The sequence below is a fragment of the Protopterus annectens genome, chromosome 16.part0 (genome assembly GCF_019279795.1).
Source record: "Protopterus annectens isolate FY-2018-M chromosome 16.part0, PAN1.0, whole genome shotgun sequence".
Lineage (NCBI taxonomy): Eukaryota > Metazoa > Chordata > Ceratodontiformes > Protopteridae > Protopterus > Protopterus annectens.
In genome coordinates, this window is record NC_056750.1 from 74,472,582 (window position 1) to 74,493,123 (window position 20,542).

Genomic DNA, 20,542 nt, shown 5'->3' on the forward strand with positions numbered 1-20,542 from the left:
AGGTTAGACTGTGCCAGGTTAGTGTTTGGGAAGCGTTGCAATTATAAAATGCCGCCGGATGCTCCGACGCCGCTTCGTCCAAAAGCGCAAGGACAAAACAGCGAAGCCTAGGGTTGATGAACCGGCAGTCCCGGACGCCGGTTCTTTAGAAGGCTCAGTGGAGCCAGAGGTTTTGCCAGGAGTTTCTTTGGAGTCTCAGGCAGAGACTTTACTGTTACAGGATGTGCCTTCTCAGGAGGTAGGCCAGGCTGAGGGGCTTCTCAGGTAACTGTTCTTCCCTCTCTTCCCAAGGTAGTTAGAGCCTCTCCTTCTGTTTCCAAAACTTCTTTGAGAGGTAGGCCAAGTTTAGCTTCAGTGGGGGCTTCTCCTAGCACTTCAGGTTCTGTGCCTAAGTAACATATGCTTAAAATGGCAGAAGATTTGATTACTATGATTAGAGGTTCTATGCCCCCTCCTGATAAGAGGCCTAGGGTGGAACCTGAGTTTGAGAGTTTTGAACAGTGTTCAGAGGCTTCTGAGTAAGACTTGCAGGAGTATCCTCCTTATTCTGATTCTGATGTGGATGATTCCACTCCTACAGCTTCTCCTCCTGAGGATTTCTCATTTTCAGAGACTTTGCATTCCATGAGGGAGCACTTTAAATGGGAAGGCCAAGATTACTCTGATTCCAGGAAAAGGCTTAGGGAATTCTTGTTTTACCCCAGCATAGGCCCTTAGCTATACCTCCTGTGTTGAAAGTGGTGGAAGTTGTTTTTGCAGAGGCTTACCTGAACCCTGATTCTTTGCCTCCTGCTCCTGTTAAACCTGATAGGTACTATAGGGTGCCTGAAGCTCATAAGTATCTCTTTAAGAGTCCTAGGGCAGACCCGGAACTGTTTCTCAGGGACCTAAAGGTGTTAAGGCCTCTGTTGTTAAAAACCCTGTTCCCACTGATAAAGAGGCAAGGGCTTTGGATAGATGGGGAAAGAAAGTGTATACTTCTTCCACTTTAGCCATGAGGGCGTTGAATTGTCAGTTTCACATGCTAAAATATCAAAATTATCTCCTTTCACAATTGAAATCTAAGGTGGATGCTTTGGCGGAAGGTATTGAGTGTAAAGAGTTGCTGGATTTAGTTCATGTGTCTGAACAAGTGGGTAAGCATTCTTTGCAATGTGGTTTTGATGCTGTACAGGCCTCCTCGAGGGTGGCTGCCACTAGTTCTGTTCTTCGCAGGCATGCCTGGTTGAGGGATCAGAATTTAGCTGAGCATGTTAAGACAAGGATTTTGGATGCTCCTTTACAGTCTGATGTGTTGTTTGGTTCGCCTGTGGAAGCAGTTTTAAAGAAAATGGAGGACAAAGCTAAGTCTATGCAAACTGTTAAAGATTTTTGCAGGTGCAGCCACCGAAGTTTAGTAGAAATTGGCCTACTAAGGGATGGACATATCCTGCTTATGATTCCCAGTCTAGGGGTAGGTCTAGACGTGGTAGGGGCAGAGCTCAAGGTTCTTTTAGGCCTAGAACAGGAGTTCACCTGCTCAGACTTCTGGTGAGGGCAGGGGTCAGTCCTTTCGTAAACAGACCCAATGACCTGCCTTTTCAGCTGCCAGTAGATTCTCGTCTGGCAGCTCCTTTGGGAGGAAGACTGTCTCTTTTCAAAGAAAATTGGGATTTAATTACTCAAGACAGATGGGTGTTGGATATCATTCACCACGGTTACAGGTTTTATTTCCATACATTGCCCCTTTCAAAGGCATGCCAGACGTTCCTCCTCCACAAAGGAAAGAGGCTCACAAGCAAATTTCTCTGTTACTCCAAATAGGGGCCATTCAGCCAGTCCCTGTATCAGAAAGGGGCCTAGGATTTTATTCTCGCCTGTTCCTAGTACCAAAGAAGGGGAACACGTGGAGACCAATTTTGGATTTATCTATCCTCAACACTTATCTGGACATTCCCAAGTTCAAGATGTTGACGTTACAACAGCTTTTACCTCTGCTGGGCAAGGATCACTGGATGGTAACTTTAGATCTCAAGGAAGCTTACCTTCATGTGCCTATAAGACTAAGTTGCAGGACGTATCTGCGTTTCGAGCTGGAAATTCTCATTATCAGTTCTCTGCATTGCCCTTTGGCTTATCTACTGCCCAGAGTATTCACAAAGGTTCTGGCTCCAGTGATAGCTTACTTCAGGCTAAAAGGAATTCAAATCTATCCTTACTTGGACGACTGCCTGATTCTGGCTCAAGAAAAGGAAGACCTTCTACAGCATCTGGAATATGTTATAGCAGTGCTAAGATGCCTAGGGTATTCTGTGAACGAAATAAAGTCCAGTCTAGTACCCTCTCAAGACATGTGCTTTCTGGGTGTGAGACTGAATACAGCAGCCCAGATGGCCTTTTTAACCCCGGACAAACAAAAGAGTCTATCCCTTTACTTCCATCAACTATCTCATCAGTCCGTGCTGACTGCAAGGACAGTCCTTCAAGCATTAGGGTTCATGGCATCTTGTATTCTGGTGCTTCCCAATGCCAAACTGCATATGAGGAAGCTGCAATGGTATCTCAAAATGTATGGACACAGCACTGCCAGGATTTGGACACTGTCATTCAAATAATACCTTGCCTTCAAAAAGAATTTTGTGGTGGGCTCAGGAATGTCACCTAAACAAGGGACTCTCTGTGACCCGGCCAGAGGCGAGTCAGATTTTAACGACAGATGCCTCGGACATTGCTTGGGGAGCTCATCTAAATGGAAAGTGGATACAAGACAAGTGGCCTGCCAGACTACAGCATCTACATATCAACATGAAGGAGATGTTAGCAGTCCAGTTTGCATTAATAGCTTTCAAGGAGTTACTTCTTCCAGGGCAGGTGTTGATTCTAACAGACAACACAACTGTCATGTGGTACATCAACAAACAAGGGGAACACATTCTTATCCTCTATGCAGGCAAGCAATGATTTTATGGGAGACTGCGCTCAGCTTGCAACTAACTCTTCAGGCAAGGTTTCTGCCGGAGCACAGAACTCCTTAGCAGATGTGTTAAGCAGACAAATCATGGATCCCCACGAGTGGAAACTGGATCTTCATGTATTTCAGAAATTGACAGTGTCATGGGGAACTCCAGACATAGATCTGTTCGCTTCTCCACTAAACCACCAGCTGCCAAAGTTTTGCACAAAGGGGTTTCATCACACAGCTTGGAAAGTGGATGCTCTTTCTTTCAGTTGGAAAAATCTTCATGTGTATGCCTTTCCACCTCTGCCTCTTCTTCCAAAGGTGCTCTTAAAGGTCAGACAAGACAAGCCAAGGATGATTTTAATAGCTCCAGATTGGCCTCGGCAACACTGGTACCCACTACTAAGGAGTCTGGTAAGGAAGCCTCCATGGCCTTTACCTTTGATTCCACATCTGTTATCTCAGAAGGACGGTCATCTGCTCAATGTCAAGCTTCACTCTCTTCATCTAACAGCCTGGCATATTCTGTGTTGAAGCACAGCAGGTCTCAACTTCCTCAACAAGTTTTAAATGTGATTATGGAAGCTAGAAGACCTAGTACAAGGAAAGTGTACGCAGAAAAATGGAAGAGATTTTTATTTTGGAGTACAGCAAAGAATTTGGAGATTTCTGAGCCTAATTTGAGTGTGGCTCTTCAATATCTTACTGAGTTATTGGACAAAGGTTTGTCCTTCTCTTCCATTAAGATTCATGCTGCAGCAATTTCAGCTCACTATGATTGTGACCCACCATTGTTTTCGCATCCTTTGTTCAAGCAGTTTCTTAGAGGGGCAAAGAATATAAGACCCCACGTAGAGCTCCTACTCCTGCTTGGGATCTCAATTTTGTGTTGGAAAAACTTACTCTACAACCTTTTGAGCCTGCGGCTACTGCTGAATTGAAATACTTGTCATGGAAGACTGCTTTTCTGTTGGCTATTACTTCTGCAAGAAGGGTGTCTGAGTTGCAGGCCCTTATGGCAGTAGAGCACTGTCTGATTTTCCACAAGGATAGGGTATCATTACGTACTAATCCTTCCTTTATGCCTAAGGTGGTTTCTAGTGTGGCTTTAAACCAAACTATTCATTTGCCTACTTTTTATGCAGACCCCAAAATAAAGGGGAAAAGATTTTGCACACTTTAGATGTACACAGGCAATTGCGTTATTATTTAAGCAGGACTAAGGATTTTAGGCAGTCTCAGCAGTTGTTTGTTTCTTTTGCTTTGAGTTCGCAGGGCAAGCCTGTGTCAAAACAAACTATTTCTAGGTGGATTGGGTTTTGCATTGCATTTTGTTATTCCCATCATGGCAAGGAGATTCCAGCTGGGATTAGGCCTCATTCCACTAGGGCTACTGCCACTTCTACAGCATTTCTAAGGGGGGTGGCAACTAAGGATATTTTGGAGGCAGCTACTTGGAGTTCAGTGCATACTTTCTCTAAGCATTATCACCTTCCTCTCTACTCTAAGTCTAGGGCTGGTTTTGCCACAGCTATTTTGCAAGGCATGTTGTCAGCTCCTGCTTCTCTATGATTTGCCAGCCTCCCTTACCTCTGCTTTGGGATTCTACCCAATAGTTAGGACTGCAGCAATGTGGAATGAAGAACATAGTACAGTTTTGTACCTACCATAAATGTAGATGTTCGAGGATCCACATTGCTGCAGTCCAATTTACCCTCCCTCCTTCCCCTCTGTGTTTAGGGGTGGTTGTGTAGGTGAGGTTATATGCTGATAATTTTGTATATATTGTACATATTTTTGGTGCAGGTATATTGGGCCTTGTCTTTTTAGGGTCTTCTGACATCTGGGGCAAGAAAAGACTGAGGATATGACGTCGGTCATGCGCATTAGTACCCTGACGTACTGACGCCAGTCTAATGCGCCCTGACCGACGTCAGCCATATACTTTGGTATTCGGGCCGACTGGACAGCGGACTACCCAATAGTTAGGACTGCAGCAATGTGGATCCTCGAACATCTACATTTATGGTAGGTACAAAACTGTACTTTCTGAAGGTTGTCAGGTTTCAGCATAGACAGGGTTTCTGTTATCCATCTATACGTAGCTGCAAACTCGATCTGGGATTATGGGTAGAGTCTTAGCTCGAGAGTTTTTTTGGCTGGCTCAAGCTGTATAATGGCTGAGCTGGTTCCGAGGGGTCAGAACCGAGTTCCAGTTGTCAAGAATGAATGATGATTGACAACACAGATGGAATGTTATGGTAAGGACATAACTTCTTTTTTACGCTGTACAGTATTCAGAATAGTATACCTGCAGAAATAGACTTCAGATTGCTCCTTATAGGGAGACTAGAGGGTTTTGTCCATTTTTTACTGTGCTGATGGTGTAGCCAGTATTTGGTATTGATCTGGCTAGTTTTTGTCCTGACTTGGTGGACTTGGATATGGTAACCTCCCCCCACCATCTAATTCTTGTGTGAGTAAAAAACATAGAAATAGCCAAGAAATATGCCTCAGCCTAAGATGCTGCAGTGGTGTAGAGTGGCAAAGCCCTGACTATGGCCCAGCCAACTGGTGTTCGATTAGCAGCTCAGGCAACTGACAGAGTGGCAGGGAAGGAATGGGTATGACCACCCCGGTGGGAAGATGCTTATTGATATACTCCCTAAGGGGACATGGTCCTAAGAGGGGACACGTCCTCAGATGTAAATAGCAAATGTGGTGGGTGGGGAAAAGCAAGTGAATAGGTCATAAAAAATAAATAAATATGCCTCAACCTGTAGTCTGTGACTCCGCAGTAGACTTGGGCAGGCTATTAGACCACTCACCTTTGTTTGACTCCAGGTCCCCAGGTGTGGTGTTATTACACCAACTGTGTGTGACACGAGGGTGAGACATGTCCTCTAGGGCTGTACCATTGTCTGGTTCAGGCACGGGAGAACCAAACCTTTAGGTGCAGGGTGATGCAGAATGTGTTGCCAGTGTTGATATGTCTCCTTCTGGGGATCTTCCCACTAGTGTAGTGAATGCAAAAAAGAGACAGAAGTTCTGTCATCATGTTGCAGGGCAACAGGCTCTGACTTTATTTCCACCTGAGCTAGTGGCTATGGCTAGATCCATTGTTTAGGGAAGTTGATTATGGAGTGCAAACCTGGATTATGAGTAATGTTGGTGCTTCTACCCCATTCAACCACCCAAGGATCCTGATTTTGAAAGGGATGTGGAATCTAAGCTTTCAGAAGTGTGAAGAGTCATATAAGTCAGTTTCCTCTTGAGGCAAACAGGTTTGGAAACCTAAACTAGCTAGTTTTAGGGATGAATTCATTAGGGAGCAATCATTGGCTGCCCCCGAGATTAGCAGCATATATGACCTTCTGGAGGATGATTAGGGTTGCCACTTTTCGTTGTGGCTAAAACTGGAGTAAGGTCACACCCCTTGCATCACCGTAACCCTGCTCATTCCCCTCTCCCGTCCACTTTCCGCCCATTTTGTGGTGTCACTATGACATCAGCGGACGGGAATGTCCTCTTTTTCTGTTCCTGATGTCTTCTTTCAGCTGATTTACTATGCTTTTCTGTAAAAAAGCAGAGTAAATCAGCTCAATTAACAAACTCTCATAGTCTGTTTCCTTTTTTGAAACAGAATACTGGAGTTTGTGCAGTGCTTTCTGGACTACCGGGGAATCAATTTGATTTCCAGATAGTCTGGAAAAAAAACAGATAGGCGGCAACCATATTCTTCAAGCATCATACATCCTGTCAGAGCAAAATATTGTGGCAAACAGATTAAGCAAATCTTGGGCATACCTACACAAATTTCAGGTTAAGGCAGTGGTGTCCCAAGATCTAGTACAGATGTGGGGAACACCTCAAAAAGATCTGTTAACCTCCTAACAGGCAGCTGGAAAACTATTCTGGATATCCTTGCAGTCATGCTTGGAAGACAGAAGCATTATCTTTCCCTTGGACAGGAATGTTAACTGTATGTGTTTCCACCCTTTCCACTGATTCACAAAGTACTTCTGAAGGTTCATAAAGAAATGCAAAGGATCATTATGGTGATGCGCTATTGGCTTAGGTAATCTTGGATCTCCCTTGTAATGGTATTGGCCATGGGCAGTTACCACAGGCTTCCTTACTCGCTGGATTTGCACTGGTGCACCCAAGTTTGAAGCAACTACAACTGACAGCCTGGATGATACATTTTTGACTCTGTTTAGGTACTTGTTTTATGAGGATGTGCAACAGCTGTTAAAGGAGGCCAAAACCTGCTACTAGAAAATTTTGTTTACACATGGATCAAGTTTTGTAAATGGTGCCAAAATGAGAACAGGGGGTCCTTTGAGGTTAACATCCCTCTGGTCTTGAAATATTTGTGTGGGCTACGTCATGATGATTTAGCATATGTGCGTATTACACTTTTAACAGCCATCTGTACTCTGTCTTCTGTTTTGGTAAAACAGTTCACAAAATGAGTATTACATGTGAGATTCCATTGCAAGCAAATTCATCTTGTGTGGAATCCCCACTGTGTTCTGGAAAAATTGACCTTACTACCTTTCAAAATAGCTGCTGAGGCTGATGAATTTTTTAACTTGGAAAATTGTTTTGCTTATTGCTCTGATACCTGCAAGGTGAGTATGTAAGCTACAAGCTCTTATGATGGGACAACATTACCTGATTTTCCACAGGGATGGGTTTGTTACGCACTAACCCCTCTTTCATGCAGAAAGTGGTCTCAGATCAGTCTTTTAACCTCTCTGTGTTCTTCCATAACCTAAGAGTAAGAGACAAGAGGATACTTAATACCTTGGATGTGCATTGACAGCTCAGGTACTACCTTGACAGAACAAAACCCTTGTGGAAGGGAGGAAGGCTGAAAGGCTTTTTATTTCCTAGACAGGGGCAAAGAAGGGTCAACCTGTCTCTAAGCAAGCCATTGCTCATTGGTTGTCCTCTGGCATTGTGTTTTGTTACACCCACTCTGGCAAGGCAAATCCAGGGAAGGTAAAGAAACATTCCTCCATGGCCTTTCCCTTTTAAGTGCTTTATTGGAAAGTAGTGGACTCAAAAGTATTTGAGGCAGCAGCTCGATCCTCTATCCATATCTTTATGAAGCATTACAATTTGAATGCCTTTTCTAAATCCAGAACAGGCTGTGGCAGGATTGTTCTCCAGGGACTCCTGGATCCTTAACCTTCCTCCTCCCAGGTTGTGTAAGCTTTGGGAATCCACCCAAATGCCAGTAAGGGAGTATATTGTTGAGCATAGTACAGATGGGTAAGTCCTACTTCCCTGTGACAGTAGGTGTTTGTAGAACACACTGCCTTACTGGCAGTACCTACCCACCATCTCTCTTTTTTGGATGTACATAGTTTGTTGTTGAAGTTGAGTTATGTTAGATGGCCTCTCGTGTGCGCGCAGTTTTTGGTTTGGAACAGTAGGTGTTTGTAAAGTTTGCATTTTCATCTTCTCGTCCCGCTGAACCCTAGGAAACTGAAAGGATCCTTTCTGAGGCTCTGAAAGGCAGTCCCTCTACTGCTAGGTGATTGGCCCATCACACCCATATATAAGCAGAGGGTGGTACTCAGTGCTTTGGTACAATGCCGGACAAAGGGTAGCAAGACACAACTACCCATATGCCAGTAAGACATTATGTTCTATGAACTTATACTGTTGCAGTAAAATAGGACTACAGTTAATGATTCTGGTGGGGCCACTGCTCAGCCCTCAGACCTCTGCCCTCAGACCTCTTAACTTTGGCCTGTGTCCTTCTAGTGTAGCTTTGATGGGCACTATGAAACAGAGGTTAGACATATCCCCAGGGCTGTTTCACTACCCGATGCAGATATGGCAGAACCAAATGCTTTTATGTGTAGGAGTAGTCCAGGGTAAGAGAGCCCTTGCCAGACATAATACACTGTCCCCAAATATTGTATCTATTAGTGAAGTTCGCAAGAAAAACAAAACAGAAGCATTACCATACATCTGATAGTAAAATTATTATGGTTTATAAGGCTGATGTGGTTTCCTTGGTTGAGTGTTCTGCATACAGCTAATTCTGGCTCTTGTGTTTCCATACCTGCTGTAGTGCTTGTTTGTATAGAGACCTTTCAGTTGTTTCAGAAAATGATGAGTCTGAGAACAATGATGATTTCCTAGTTGATTCTGAGTCCAGTCCCTATTATTCTTAGGAAGGTGAACATGAACTTAAGTCCAAATAAGTGTTCACTTTTCTAAATAAGATTGCTAGCTTTTATGATATTTTGGCTTGGGAGCAGTCAGGAACCACCTCAGAGCTATGTAAGGTGTATGACCTTACAGAATAGGAGATGCCCAATTTTGTAGTTATTACCCCTATTCTACTGGCTTTGGAAGGTGTTTATAAAGCTGCCTGAAGAACACCAGTATCTATTCCAGTAGTCCTTAAAAAGGCTGAAAAAGTGTAGAGCCACTTCAGACACAACAGGTCTTTTTTCTCATTCGACTGTTGACTCATCAGTAGTCTCCCTAGCTGCCTGCTCAGATAAAAAGTCCTTGGCTTCATATAATCCAAAGCCCCCAAATAAAGAGGGAGATGTTTAGATCTTCAGGGCAAAAATATTTTCATTTCTTGTAGCTTAACCTTCAGAATGTTTAATTATCAAGGCTTTGTGTGAAGATGTATTTTGCAGTGTGCATTCAGGTTTGATTTTGCTGCATCCTTACCTGCAGAGCAGAATTTTTTATATGAACAGAATTGTTTCTAATTTGACTCAGATTTTGAAACATGCTTTGAGAGGTGTGTTTGGCTGTGTAGATATATTCTCAGGAAGTGCTGATGCTTCTGTTGTATTAATGTGGTGTGCTTGGTTGCATAATCAGAACTTCTCTGATTTAAAAAAATAAATTTTGAATGTACCTTTAAGTTCTCAATTGGTGTTTGGTCCTCTGTTACACAGATTCTTAAACAGTGGGATGACAGGGGCAAATTAATGCAGGGGGGTATCTAGGATGTTTCACGTACCCAAGTTCTTCCTAAACAAGGCGTCTTCCTTCAAGGGGCAGAACAAGCAAAAATCCCAGCCAAATAAATGTCAGGAATCAAAAGGAAATGACAGCAGAATAATTTTCGTTAACCAAACAAGAGGGTTTCCTTTCTGAAAAAGGATCAACCCCTTATAAAGGAATGACTGTGCTGAGTTGTAGAGCACCTCTACCCCTCATTCTGCCCTTCCTCATCTTTCTTCTTCCTCTAGGCTGTGTCTCAACCCTACAGCCTGGTAGCAAATCCTCTCTAGACAAATGGGTTGTTTAAATAATTCAGAAAGGATACACTTGACAGTGAACAAAAAATTCTCCCCCTTTCATGGGAAGTCTTTTATACCCTCCAGACCAGACAGAGCTGTTTCTTCCAGTGCTCTGTCACACAGTAGAAGCAGGGATCATAGAACCAGTGCCTGTGAAACACAAAGGCAAAGGATTTTGTTTTAGAAACTTTTTGGTACCAAAAAAGAGCACTCCTGGAGAGTGGTCCTGGATTTGTCATTTCTAGCTAAATTCAAAATGTTAACATTATAGCAGGTCCTAACATTGCTTCCAGACTAGTATCATGGTAACTCGAGATCTCAAGGACCTAACATTGCTTCCAGACTACTGTATCATGGTAACTCGAGATCTCAAGGACGTAACATTGCTTCCAGACTACTGTATCATGGTAACTCGAGATCTCAAGGAACTAACATTGCTTCCAGACTACTGTATCATGGTAACTGTAGATCTCAAGGACCTAACATTGCTTCCAGACTACTGTATCATGGTAACTCGAGATCTCGAGGACCTAACATTGCTTCCAGACTACTGTATCATGGTAACTCGAGATCTCAAGGACCTAACATTGCTTCCAGACTACTGTATCATGGTAACTCGAGATCTCAAGGACCTAACATTGCTTCCAGACTACTGTATCATGGTAACTCGAGATCTCAAGGATCTAACATTGCTTCCAGACTACTGTATCATGGTAACTCGAGATCTCAAGGACCTAACATTGCTTCCAGACTACTGTATCATGGTAACTCGAGATCTCAAGGATACTTATCTTCCTATTCCCATTCTTCCCAGTTTCAGGAAACTTTTTGAGATTTGCTGTGTATAGTTTACATTATCGGTTTTCTGAATTACCTTTTGGGCTATCTACTGCACCTAGTGTTTACAAAGTGTAAAGGCCCCAGTGGTTGCCTATTCCAGAACTCTGGGCATCCACATTCTCCTAATGTAGACCACGTGTTGATTTTGTGCAGATTCTGTATCCAGGTGCTTGGAGTCTGTGGGCAAGATCAAATTCCTCCTTTCCCACCTGGGCTTTAAAATGAACCTTCAAAAGTCCTTTCTCATATCCTGTCAATGAACTGTTTTCCTGGGGTATTGGAAAGACAGAAAAAAAGGATGACCTTCCAGCCAGAAGATAAAGTTCTGACTTAGCAAGGTATTTTCTTGCATTTCTGTCTTCTAGATGTAACCTCAGCAGACAGTTCCTCAAAATTGTAGGCCTCATGGCATTAATGATTCTCATGATACCACTAGTCAGACTACATAGTGCACCCCTACACAGGGGTGAGAGGTTGGCATAATGGTTAAGGTGTTTGCCTTACAGACATAAGGTACAGAGTTTGATTCTCACAGGGGGTTAATTGGCTAGGCTTAAAATCGCCCACAAGGGCAGTTAGCCTAGTACTAACCTATGAACCCATATGAGAAAAATTCAGTGGTACTTGAATTGTTGGACATCACACTGTCATTCACTGTTTTTTCCAGGTACTAATACTGGGATTTGTGAAAAAAGAACTACTGTGTTGGAGGGATAAACTGTCTCTGAATCCAGGACTCAGTTTCTGTCTTTATACTCCAGTCAGTCCATATGGACTCTCCAGATTTTGTGTGAGGAGCAGTGTGTCAGCATATATGATAGCAGTGATTCATTCCTTAAAAATTCTTTACCACTTATGGACTCTTGAGTCCACTTACAGTGGTCACAGAAACAACGCTACCTTAATGTACCTGAACAAGCAAGGGGGTACAAGGTTGTACCTTCTTTGTTGGTTGGAAGTGATGGCCAGGGAGCTGGCTGTACAGCATTGTCTGACTAATCAGGCTTCATACATTCCATTAGAGCAAAATACAGTGGTAGACAGACTAAGCAGAGCCTGGACAGACCCTCATGAGTGGAAGCTCTATATAGTAATCTTCCAGGACTTGATATATATGTGAGAAACACCTTAAATAGATATGTTCATTGCCTTTTATAACAGACAACTGAAAAAAATTACGTTCAAGATATTCTTATAGCTATACTTGGAAGACAGCCTCTCTATCATTCCCATAATCAGGAATGTTCCTGTTTGCATTTCCATCCTTTCCAGTAATTTCCAAGGTTTTTCTAAAGATTCAGAAAGAATTACCAAAGATCATTGTGGTAAGCCCCAAAGTTGGTTCTCCCTATTAATGGAATTGGCCAGGAGTAGTTACCACAAGCTTTCTCACAGACTGGATCTGGTCACTTAGCATCAAGGACTAATAAGACACCCCAACTTTAGAGCATTCTGTTTTGATACTTTTTAGGCAGTTGTTCCTTAAGAATGTGCAGTGAGTATTTAAGGAGGCAAGAAAACCTGTGACTAGAAAATCTTACATTTACAAGTGGAGGAGGTTTGCTAGATGCTGCCTAACCAATAACAGAAGCTCCAAAAGATTTTCAACCCCACTCCATTGAAATAGTTGTGCGAGCTACTTGGAGATGGTTTGTCATATTCTTCTTTCAGAGTGCATCTTGTAGCCATCTAAGCTTGTCTGCCAGTGTATGCCCCCTTTCATCTGTTTTTATTGTTAGATAGTTTATGAATGGAGTGCTGCACTTGAGACAGCCTCAAGAGGAAATTCCTTTTCTCTGGGATCTCAAGCTTCTTAAATAAATAATGTTACCTCCTTTTGAACATGCCTGTCAGGCTGATTTACAGTTCATTACTTGGAAGACTGTTTTACTCTTTGCTCTAACATGTACAGGGCGAGTGCCTGAGCTGCAAGCTGTCATGGTGGGGCAACCCTATCTGATTTTTCACAAGGGCGGGGTTATGTTACTCACCAGTCCATCATCCATGTCTAAAGTTGTTTCTGAATTTACTGTGAATCAAGCCATCAGTCTCCCAGAGTTTTATCCTGATCCAAAGATCAAGGAGAAAAGATTCTACATACCTTGGATTGCACAGCTAGCTCAAGTACTACTGTTACGAACAGATGTTTTCTTGCTGTAAAGAGGCTAAGAAAGGTTAACTGTTTCTAAGCAAACTATTGCACGAGTGTCCTCTATTGTTTTCTGTTCCCACCATGGTAAATCTCTTCCAGGAAAGGTTAAGGCTCACTCAACTATCCTCTTTGATGGTATATTGGAAATGGTGAGCATTCTAAAAGCAGCAACCTGGTCTTGTGCTCATTCCTTCACAGAACACTACAAACTAGACTCTTTCAAGGTCCAGAGCAGGCTTTGCTAGGACCATTTTTCAGAGTTTCTTGGATCCTTATCTTTTCACCTCTGTGGCAAGATCAGCTTTGGGAATCTACCCAAAATGCCACTGAGGCAGTGGGAATGATGAACATAGTAAGTTCTACTTTCACATAACAGTATATGTTGTAATTTCTCACTGCCTCAATGGCAGTACCCACCTGCCATCCTCCAGATTATGCATAGTTGAGTTGGGTTTCAACCTCTTGGATTTGGTTGTTTTTGAATTTGGGTTTCATGTGGTACTGTGACTGGCTGCAGATTTACTCCTCTAGATTATTCTGATTTCAGGTACTTTCCCCTCTGTCTTTGTGGATGGGGAAAAAACTTGAACAGTCACTTCCTGTGACAGCTGATGTTTTCCTTCTCAGGATATACTCAGCTAATCTGCTGTAACAGGAGGAGATAGGCAAGAAAGTGGCCAGTACTGAGTTACCTTGCCAGATAACCCAAAAAGCCACTGAGGGAGTGAGGAATTTGAATATTTACTGTTATAGATAAGTAAAACCTAAGCAACTGTCTTCACTTTTGTAAGGTAATACAGTAATAAGGTTTGCATTAATGTATATTCTGAAGAATCAGAAGTTTCTGGCACTTCTTCTTCTTTTGGCTTTTTCCCCGGTTAGGGGTCGCCACAGCGGATCACCTGCCCGCTCATGACTGGCAGTGGAGTTTTACAGTGTCAAGTTGCCAGCCTGGCGCCCAACCTTCCACAGAAGGCACACACACGCACACACTCATGCCTAGGGCCAATTTAGAGTGTCCAATCAACCTACAGCATGTCTTTGGGATGTAGGAAAAAACCCACGCGACCACAGGGAGGACATGCAGACTCCGCACAAAAGGCACCACAGCCGAGGATCGAACCGGAGAACCTCTTGCTGTGAGGTGGCAACGCTAACTGCTGCACCACTGCGGCCGCCCTATGTCTGGCATTTATTAGTTGTTATAATCTTCATTGATATGCCAGAACATTGCACATTTTACCAGGGACAGCAAAAATTAGAAACAAAGTTAAGGATATTCTGTAACCTCAATCATTCTTTTAAAGCATTTCAGCCCCTAAAGAAACCACGAGAGCTGTAGTTAAATATTAATCCATATAGTCTTTTGATTTTGCAGATTGTTCAAGAAAGGCTGTACCAAGAATATGCTTATAACAAGGCTGAGGGTCGCCTGAAGGAGATGGAGAAGCTATACACCCAGATTCAGGAAAAGGACATGGAGCTGACTGCAATGAAGAGTGAAGCTACTTCTCTGAAGAAGATTCTAGAAGATTACAAAAAGAAGTACAGTGAGATCTCTGAAAAGCTGATGGACAGAAACAGACAATGCCAGAAATTACAGGGCCTTTTTGACCACCTTCGACTTCGTGCCGTTGCTGTTGGTGAAACAGACACCATGTTAGAATCCTCAGTAATTCATCAACCATCTGGGTCTGGGCTGCGTCTTGGTGAGAATTAAAATTATATAGTTGTATTTATGCTTGTCGTAATGTTTCATTGTGGAAGGATGAAGGAATGAAATAGGTAGAAGTTTATGCTGATGTTAAATTTAGCCTCTGCCTAAGTACAGATGCTTATTTATGTGTCCAGAAACTTGAATAAGTCACCATTCACCATTCTGCTAGTTTTAAGTCAGTCTATAGATAAATGTACCTGTTGTAAGTCTAGAGTCTTAGACAAGACGCCATTCACCATTGTCATAGGGTTAAGTCATACACTAATTACCAGTTAATCTATGTTGCTACAGGAATAGCTGAAGTTGAGGTTATCTATGGTCAGTTTTGCAGTCATGCATTGATTTAAGCACGTTGACAGGAGTTTTTTTACCGGTTTGAGATTTTGGAATGCTGACAGTTATCACCTCGTGGCTAAGGCCAGGCAATCGGGAACCGATCAATCCAGTTAAATCTAATTCTTCTCCAGCAAATAAAGGATTTTATGTGACAATTCAACCTTCTGGGTTTTTTCCTTAACCTACTTTGCTGCCAGTGGAGTCCATGAACTGCTTTTGTTTCAGCATCTTCTACATGCCCTAGCCACTGTACAGCTTGAGGAGACCTATAAAATCAGTGGCTGGGGGCTGCAAAACTTCAGAACTTTCTTTCTTGCCATTGAAAGGCACTCTTCCTTGCTGACTTTGGGTGGAGGACTGTTGGCTAGTATGTCACCAAGGCTATGTAGATAAGTATCCTATTGTGGAATATCTTTCACTTCATTATTTTTATCTAAAGAACAGTGCTTTCATATACTTGCCAAAGACTTGAACTGATGTTTTCAGTGGTTTTCACTAAAACATTTTCCCTAAGATCTGACATTTTTGGCCATGGTTTCCTGTGGAAATATCTTTTAAACAAAAATGATTTTTCTGAGAGTTTTTCTTTTGTGGTCAAAACTTGTGGCTAGGGTCCAAGACTTAAGATTTTGGGAGCTGTCATTAAAAATGTGTACCTTAAAACTTATTTTTCCTCTTGGGGTGTGTGATCGACTATTCTAAGCTCTGCTACTTGGTTATCAGACACCTTTTTGTTCTACAGACTGTCCTGCTTCCCTTTGGTCAGTTCCTTATTTATCATATTTTGTGCGGAAAAGTATTACTTTTCTGTCAAAACAGTGTAACTAACAGGGGCTAGTGTGCTAGTTTGTTAGCATTAAAAATTTTTAACCCAGACATTAATTTTTCTCAGAAGAGGTAAGACTTATTCTTCAAGGATTCGCTAGCTGCTTGTTGGAAACCTTTCTTGTAGACAGACGGTCCTGGATTTAATTTATGATATTTTCGAAGGAAAATATTTTTGATAGAAAGTGGACTGGAGCTAGCGTGTTTGGTGGTTGTCCCTGAACAATTGTACCTCAGAAGTTCTGTCAGGAGGTAAGACGGTCTCTTCGAAGCTCTGCTAACCGCATGTCAGACACTTTTTTGTGGCAATGACATGACTGAGGTCCCAATAATTCAATTGTTCCCTCCCTATGCAACAAGAAGAGAAGTTATCCATGGACTTCAGCTTCCCCTTCACTTCAGCCAGTGATGGTTGATTCAGCTGTGGCCATCTGCTGACAGTCCCATTCCTGGGGAAGGAACTGTCCTTTAAGCAACTCTTTTTTTTTTCCTTGGGGGAGGTCTACCAGAAAAAGGAAATGTACAATTACATGTTATATGAAGGATTGGCTGAGGTTTGCCAAAGGTTCATTAAATTGGCCTTTGAGTCTTTACCCTGCTTAAAAAGGAAAAAGATTTTCCTTTCACAGATTTTTGATCCCCAGTCTGAGGAACAGGATTTAGACTTAGAGCTTGTTTTAGACATTATTTCTGAAATTCCTGCTCCATAGTATGAGGAATCTGATCCTTAAGAAAGTTATTCTTCATATTACATTTCTGAAGTGTTGCATTGCCAGAATGAAGGACTTGTTCCATTGTGAACAAAAGAAATACTAGCATTGTAAAGATATTATGATTTGTTATGGGTGGATTTTCCTCAACTTGCAGCTATTCCACCTGTGTTATCAGACTTTGAGTATGCTTTTTTTGCAGTCAGCATTTGCCTGACAGTCCTCCACCTGCTGCCAGAAAATTTGAAAAAATATAAAAATAAAATATAAAATATAAAAAATATATTATGTTTCGCAGTCCCACACATTCCTTTTTAATAACCCCAGGTAAGATCCTGCAGTAATTTCTGTGTCCGAATCAGTTTCTGCCAGCCTCGTTATGACATCTAGCATTATTCTTTCTGACTAGCTGGCAAAAGAATTGATTGGTTGCAAAGAAAGTTAATACTGCTTCCACTTTAGCCATTGGAATAGTGAATTGTCAGGCTCGCTTATCTAAGTTTATATCGACTTCTTTTGACCATATTATAGGTTCATAGGTAGGTACTAGGCTATCGGCCCAAGGGCCTAAGTAAGCCTAGCCAACAAGGTTCCCTGGCTTACACCACCCAATAAAGTTAATTTCTTGTGCCCCTTTCGAACAGAGTCACAGAAGTGATCCCCGGGGTGTATTTCCTATTTCCCATCCACTCATCAAGATTTTTCTTGAAGAGTGCTAATGGGGCACTCTGAATTAGTTTTGAATTAGTGAATTAAAGTTAATTGCCTATCTCCCTTAAAAGATTAAAGCATCACTGAATTCATTAGTATCCTTTGTATTTTGGGTAACCAGACATTCTCTAAGATGGGCTTATTACCCTACTGATGCTATTTCTACAGCAGCTGCCACTTGGGTAGTGATAGCTTGTGTCTGGCTATTTCCTTAGAATTAACCAGAGGATGTTGGTGCTGAGATCCTGAATGCTTCCCTGGTCCTTTCTCAGGTGAGATTCTTAAAAAGGTTAGAGGAAAGGGGAAAAGTTAATTCAGGGGATCATCTAGATTTTTCAACACTACTTGCAGAAATATGAATGAAACTTTTCTTCCAGTTCGAGTCTCTTTTTTAAGAAACATAATAAGCATTCCAAGAAAAGCAAAAGCAAAAGAAATTTCAAAAAGCAATGCCAGGAGGTTCAAAGAAGAAAGGCGTGTCCTCTTAAAACTAAAAGTAAAGCTAAAACTCCTGCGATTACCTGTAAGGGCAGTGTGAGCCAGTCATGTCTCTGATTAGAAGAATCACTGCAGGACCCTTTTCTTTTGAACAGTTCTAGTTACCAGTGCAACATTAGCTTCTGTATTGCCTAATGAGCGGGATTCGAAATAATTCACTTTACACTAAAGAAATTATTTAGTAACAAGCTTTATTTTTGTCATTAAACAGAAAACTAAATAAACTCTATATAACTGAACAGTAAAGCACACTAAAACAGAAAACTAAGTAAACTCTATTTAACTAAAATCTGAAATTAGACAATAAATTTAAAGAAAAAGGTATACATCACCAATAAAGAGAAAGCTTCATCATGTCTTCAGTCTTGACTGGGAACCCCTGCTGCAGTCAGGCAGGAGTTTTCATCAGGAAAACAGTCCTGGGCATTGCGTCCACTCCACAGGTGAGGCTTCAGCCTGAGTGCAGGGGAGCTCCAGCTATCTATAACCAAGACATGAGAATCAGTACTTTCCCAGTGTAGGCTGGATCTTGCTAGATCATTCTGTGGTACTGGCCACCCACCCCCGAAGGAACAGCAATTCCTGCCAAATACAATGATTTTGCAATTTTCAAGTGTTACACTGGAATATTCCAATGACTTTGCAAGTTTTAGTACTTTACTGGAATATCCCAGCACACATACACATACAAGACATATTTCGTAATCAAATGTAGTGACTTTGCTGAAATCACTAAAGTGTTCTGGAACACAGCATCATCTCTCATGCGTGCTAACACTTTCAGAATATAGCATCACTTCCGAATATAGCATTACTTCAGAATATAGCATTACTTCCGAATATATCATTACTTCAGAATATAGCATTACTTCCGAATATAGCATTACTTCAGAATATAGCATTACTTCCGAATATAGCATTACTTCAGAATATAGCATTACTTCCGAATATAGCATTACTTCCAAATATAGCATTACTTCAGAATATAGCATTACTTCATATGTCAAGGACGAAATAAAGAAAATAAAGAGAATGTCGCGATATAGTGAGGCAACAGTCAAATAATCACACTCACTCAATGTACCCCTCTTTTGTATCACATCCGTAGCACAGCTTCCAAGGTGAAGCAAAAGTGTTCTTCTTGTCTGGCTGCTAGAGGTCAAAGTTACTTGCTGGAGGATTTTTCAGCAGGTTAGGTTTGGTTAAAGAAGATGTCTGGAGACAATTCAGCCAAAATCATTCCATATTCAGTGCAGTTAGGCGGCTCAAAGCACTCATCTGCAGATGCAAGAAACTGACCAGGACCAGGATAGACTCTCTTTAATGGAAATTGCACCTGAGAGATCGACTTATCCACACCCCCACCAGGGGCAACAATATCCTAGACCTAGTCATTACCAACATGAGTGACTGGTGTTCCACACCGGAAGTCAACTCCTCATTGGTCAGATCCGACCATAAGCTAATCACCCTAGATATCCACATCCTGCCCCCCCCCCCCCATTAAGGAAACCATGATAAATAATTTCTCCAAAGCCAACTTCATGCTTCTTAAGACAAAAGTGGCAAACTTCACGACACCCATGCAGATGGACAATAGAGGTACGACTGCTGAATCCTACACAAATGCACTTTATAAGCACTTACACGAGTGCATGGATCGTGCTATCCCAAACAGAACCAAGATGCTATCCTCTAAAAAAAGGAAGCCAATCTTGTGGTCTGTTGCCATAAACAAACTCTACAACAGAAGGAAAACTGTTGCAAAAGAGAGTAAAATTCCATGAGTGGAGGAGCTCCCTGGTCAGCCTCAGTAAGAAGTTGAGATCCCTTAAAAGATCCTCCAAAGCTAGCTACGAAAACAAACTCGCCACTGATTCTAGGGACAACCACAAACCATTCTATAGCTATGTCAAGAATCTCTATGGCAAGACCCTGATCTACTCTGAGTTACAGCACAATGGCACGATAATTACAGAACCAACTGATATTGCCAACATCCAGGGAGATAGGTTCAGTGCTAACTTTACCCCTCTCCCACCCCCTAAGGGGCCCATTTCTGTACAGGAAGAATGCAGAGTCCCTGTAATCACAACTACGCAGGTAAAAGCCGCACTCTTTAAAGCCACAAACACAGCATCCATGGGACCGGACAACATCCCAGGGTGTGTTTTACACGAACTTCAGAACGAACTGGCTCCCCACCTAAGCACCATGTTCAATCATAGCCTCATGTCAGGCTTTGTGCCCACTGAATGGCGCACAGCAACAGTTATCCCACTCCACAAAGGGGGAACCACCACTGATCCCGGGAACTATCGCCCTATTAGCCTGACGAGCCTGGTCTGTAAGGCCATGGAACGTATCATCATGGAACTCGTTAACAAAGACATTGGTAACCTCCAAACTCTGGACCCCACCCAGTTCAGGTTTGTGAAAGGCAGATCATGCCTCCTGAGCCTGATCGACTTCTTTGAAGCAGTCACCAAAGCCGCAGACGAGGGTAAGGTGGTTCACACAGCCTAT

The 20,542-nt window shown here is 42.3% G+C and overlaps 1 protein-coding gene across 1 annotated transcript in view; it reads left to right on the forward strand.

Annotated features, from left to right (window-relative positions):
• The window catches only part of LOC122790314 (E3 ubiquitin-protein ligase CCNB1IP1-like), a 309,881-nt gene that overhangs the window by 81,611 nt on the left and 207,728 nt on the right, over positions 1 to 20,542 (forward strand). Inside the window, exon 2 of the mRNA XM_044057835.1 lies at positions 14,598 to 14,928. Coding sequence (XP_043913770.1) covers positions 14,598 to 14,928 — 331 coding nt within the window. The remainder of the gene's footprint in view (positions 1 to 14,597; positions 14,929 to 20,542) is intronic.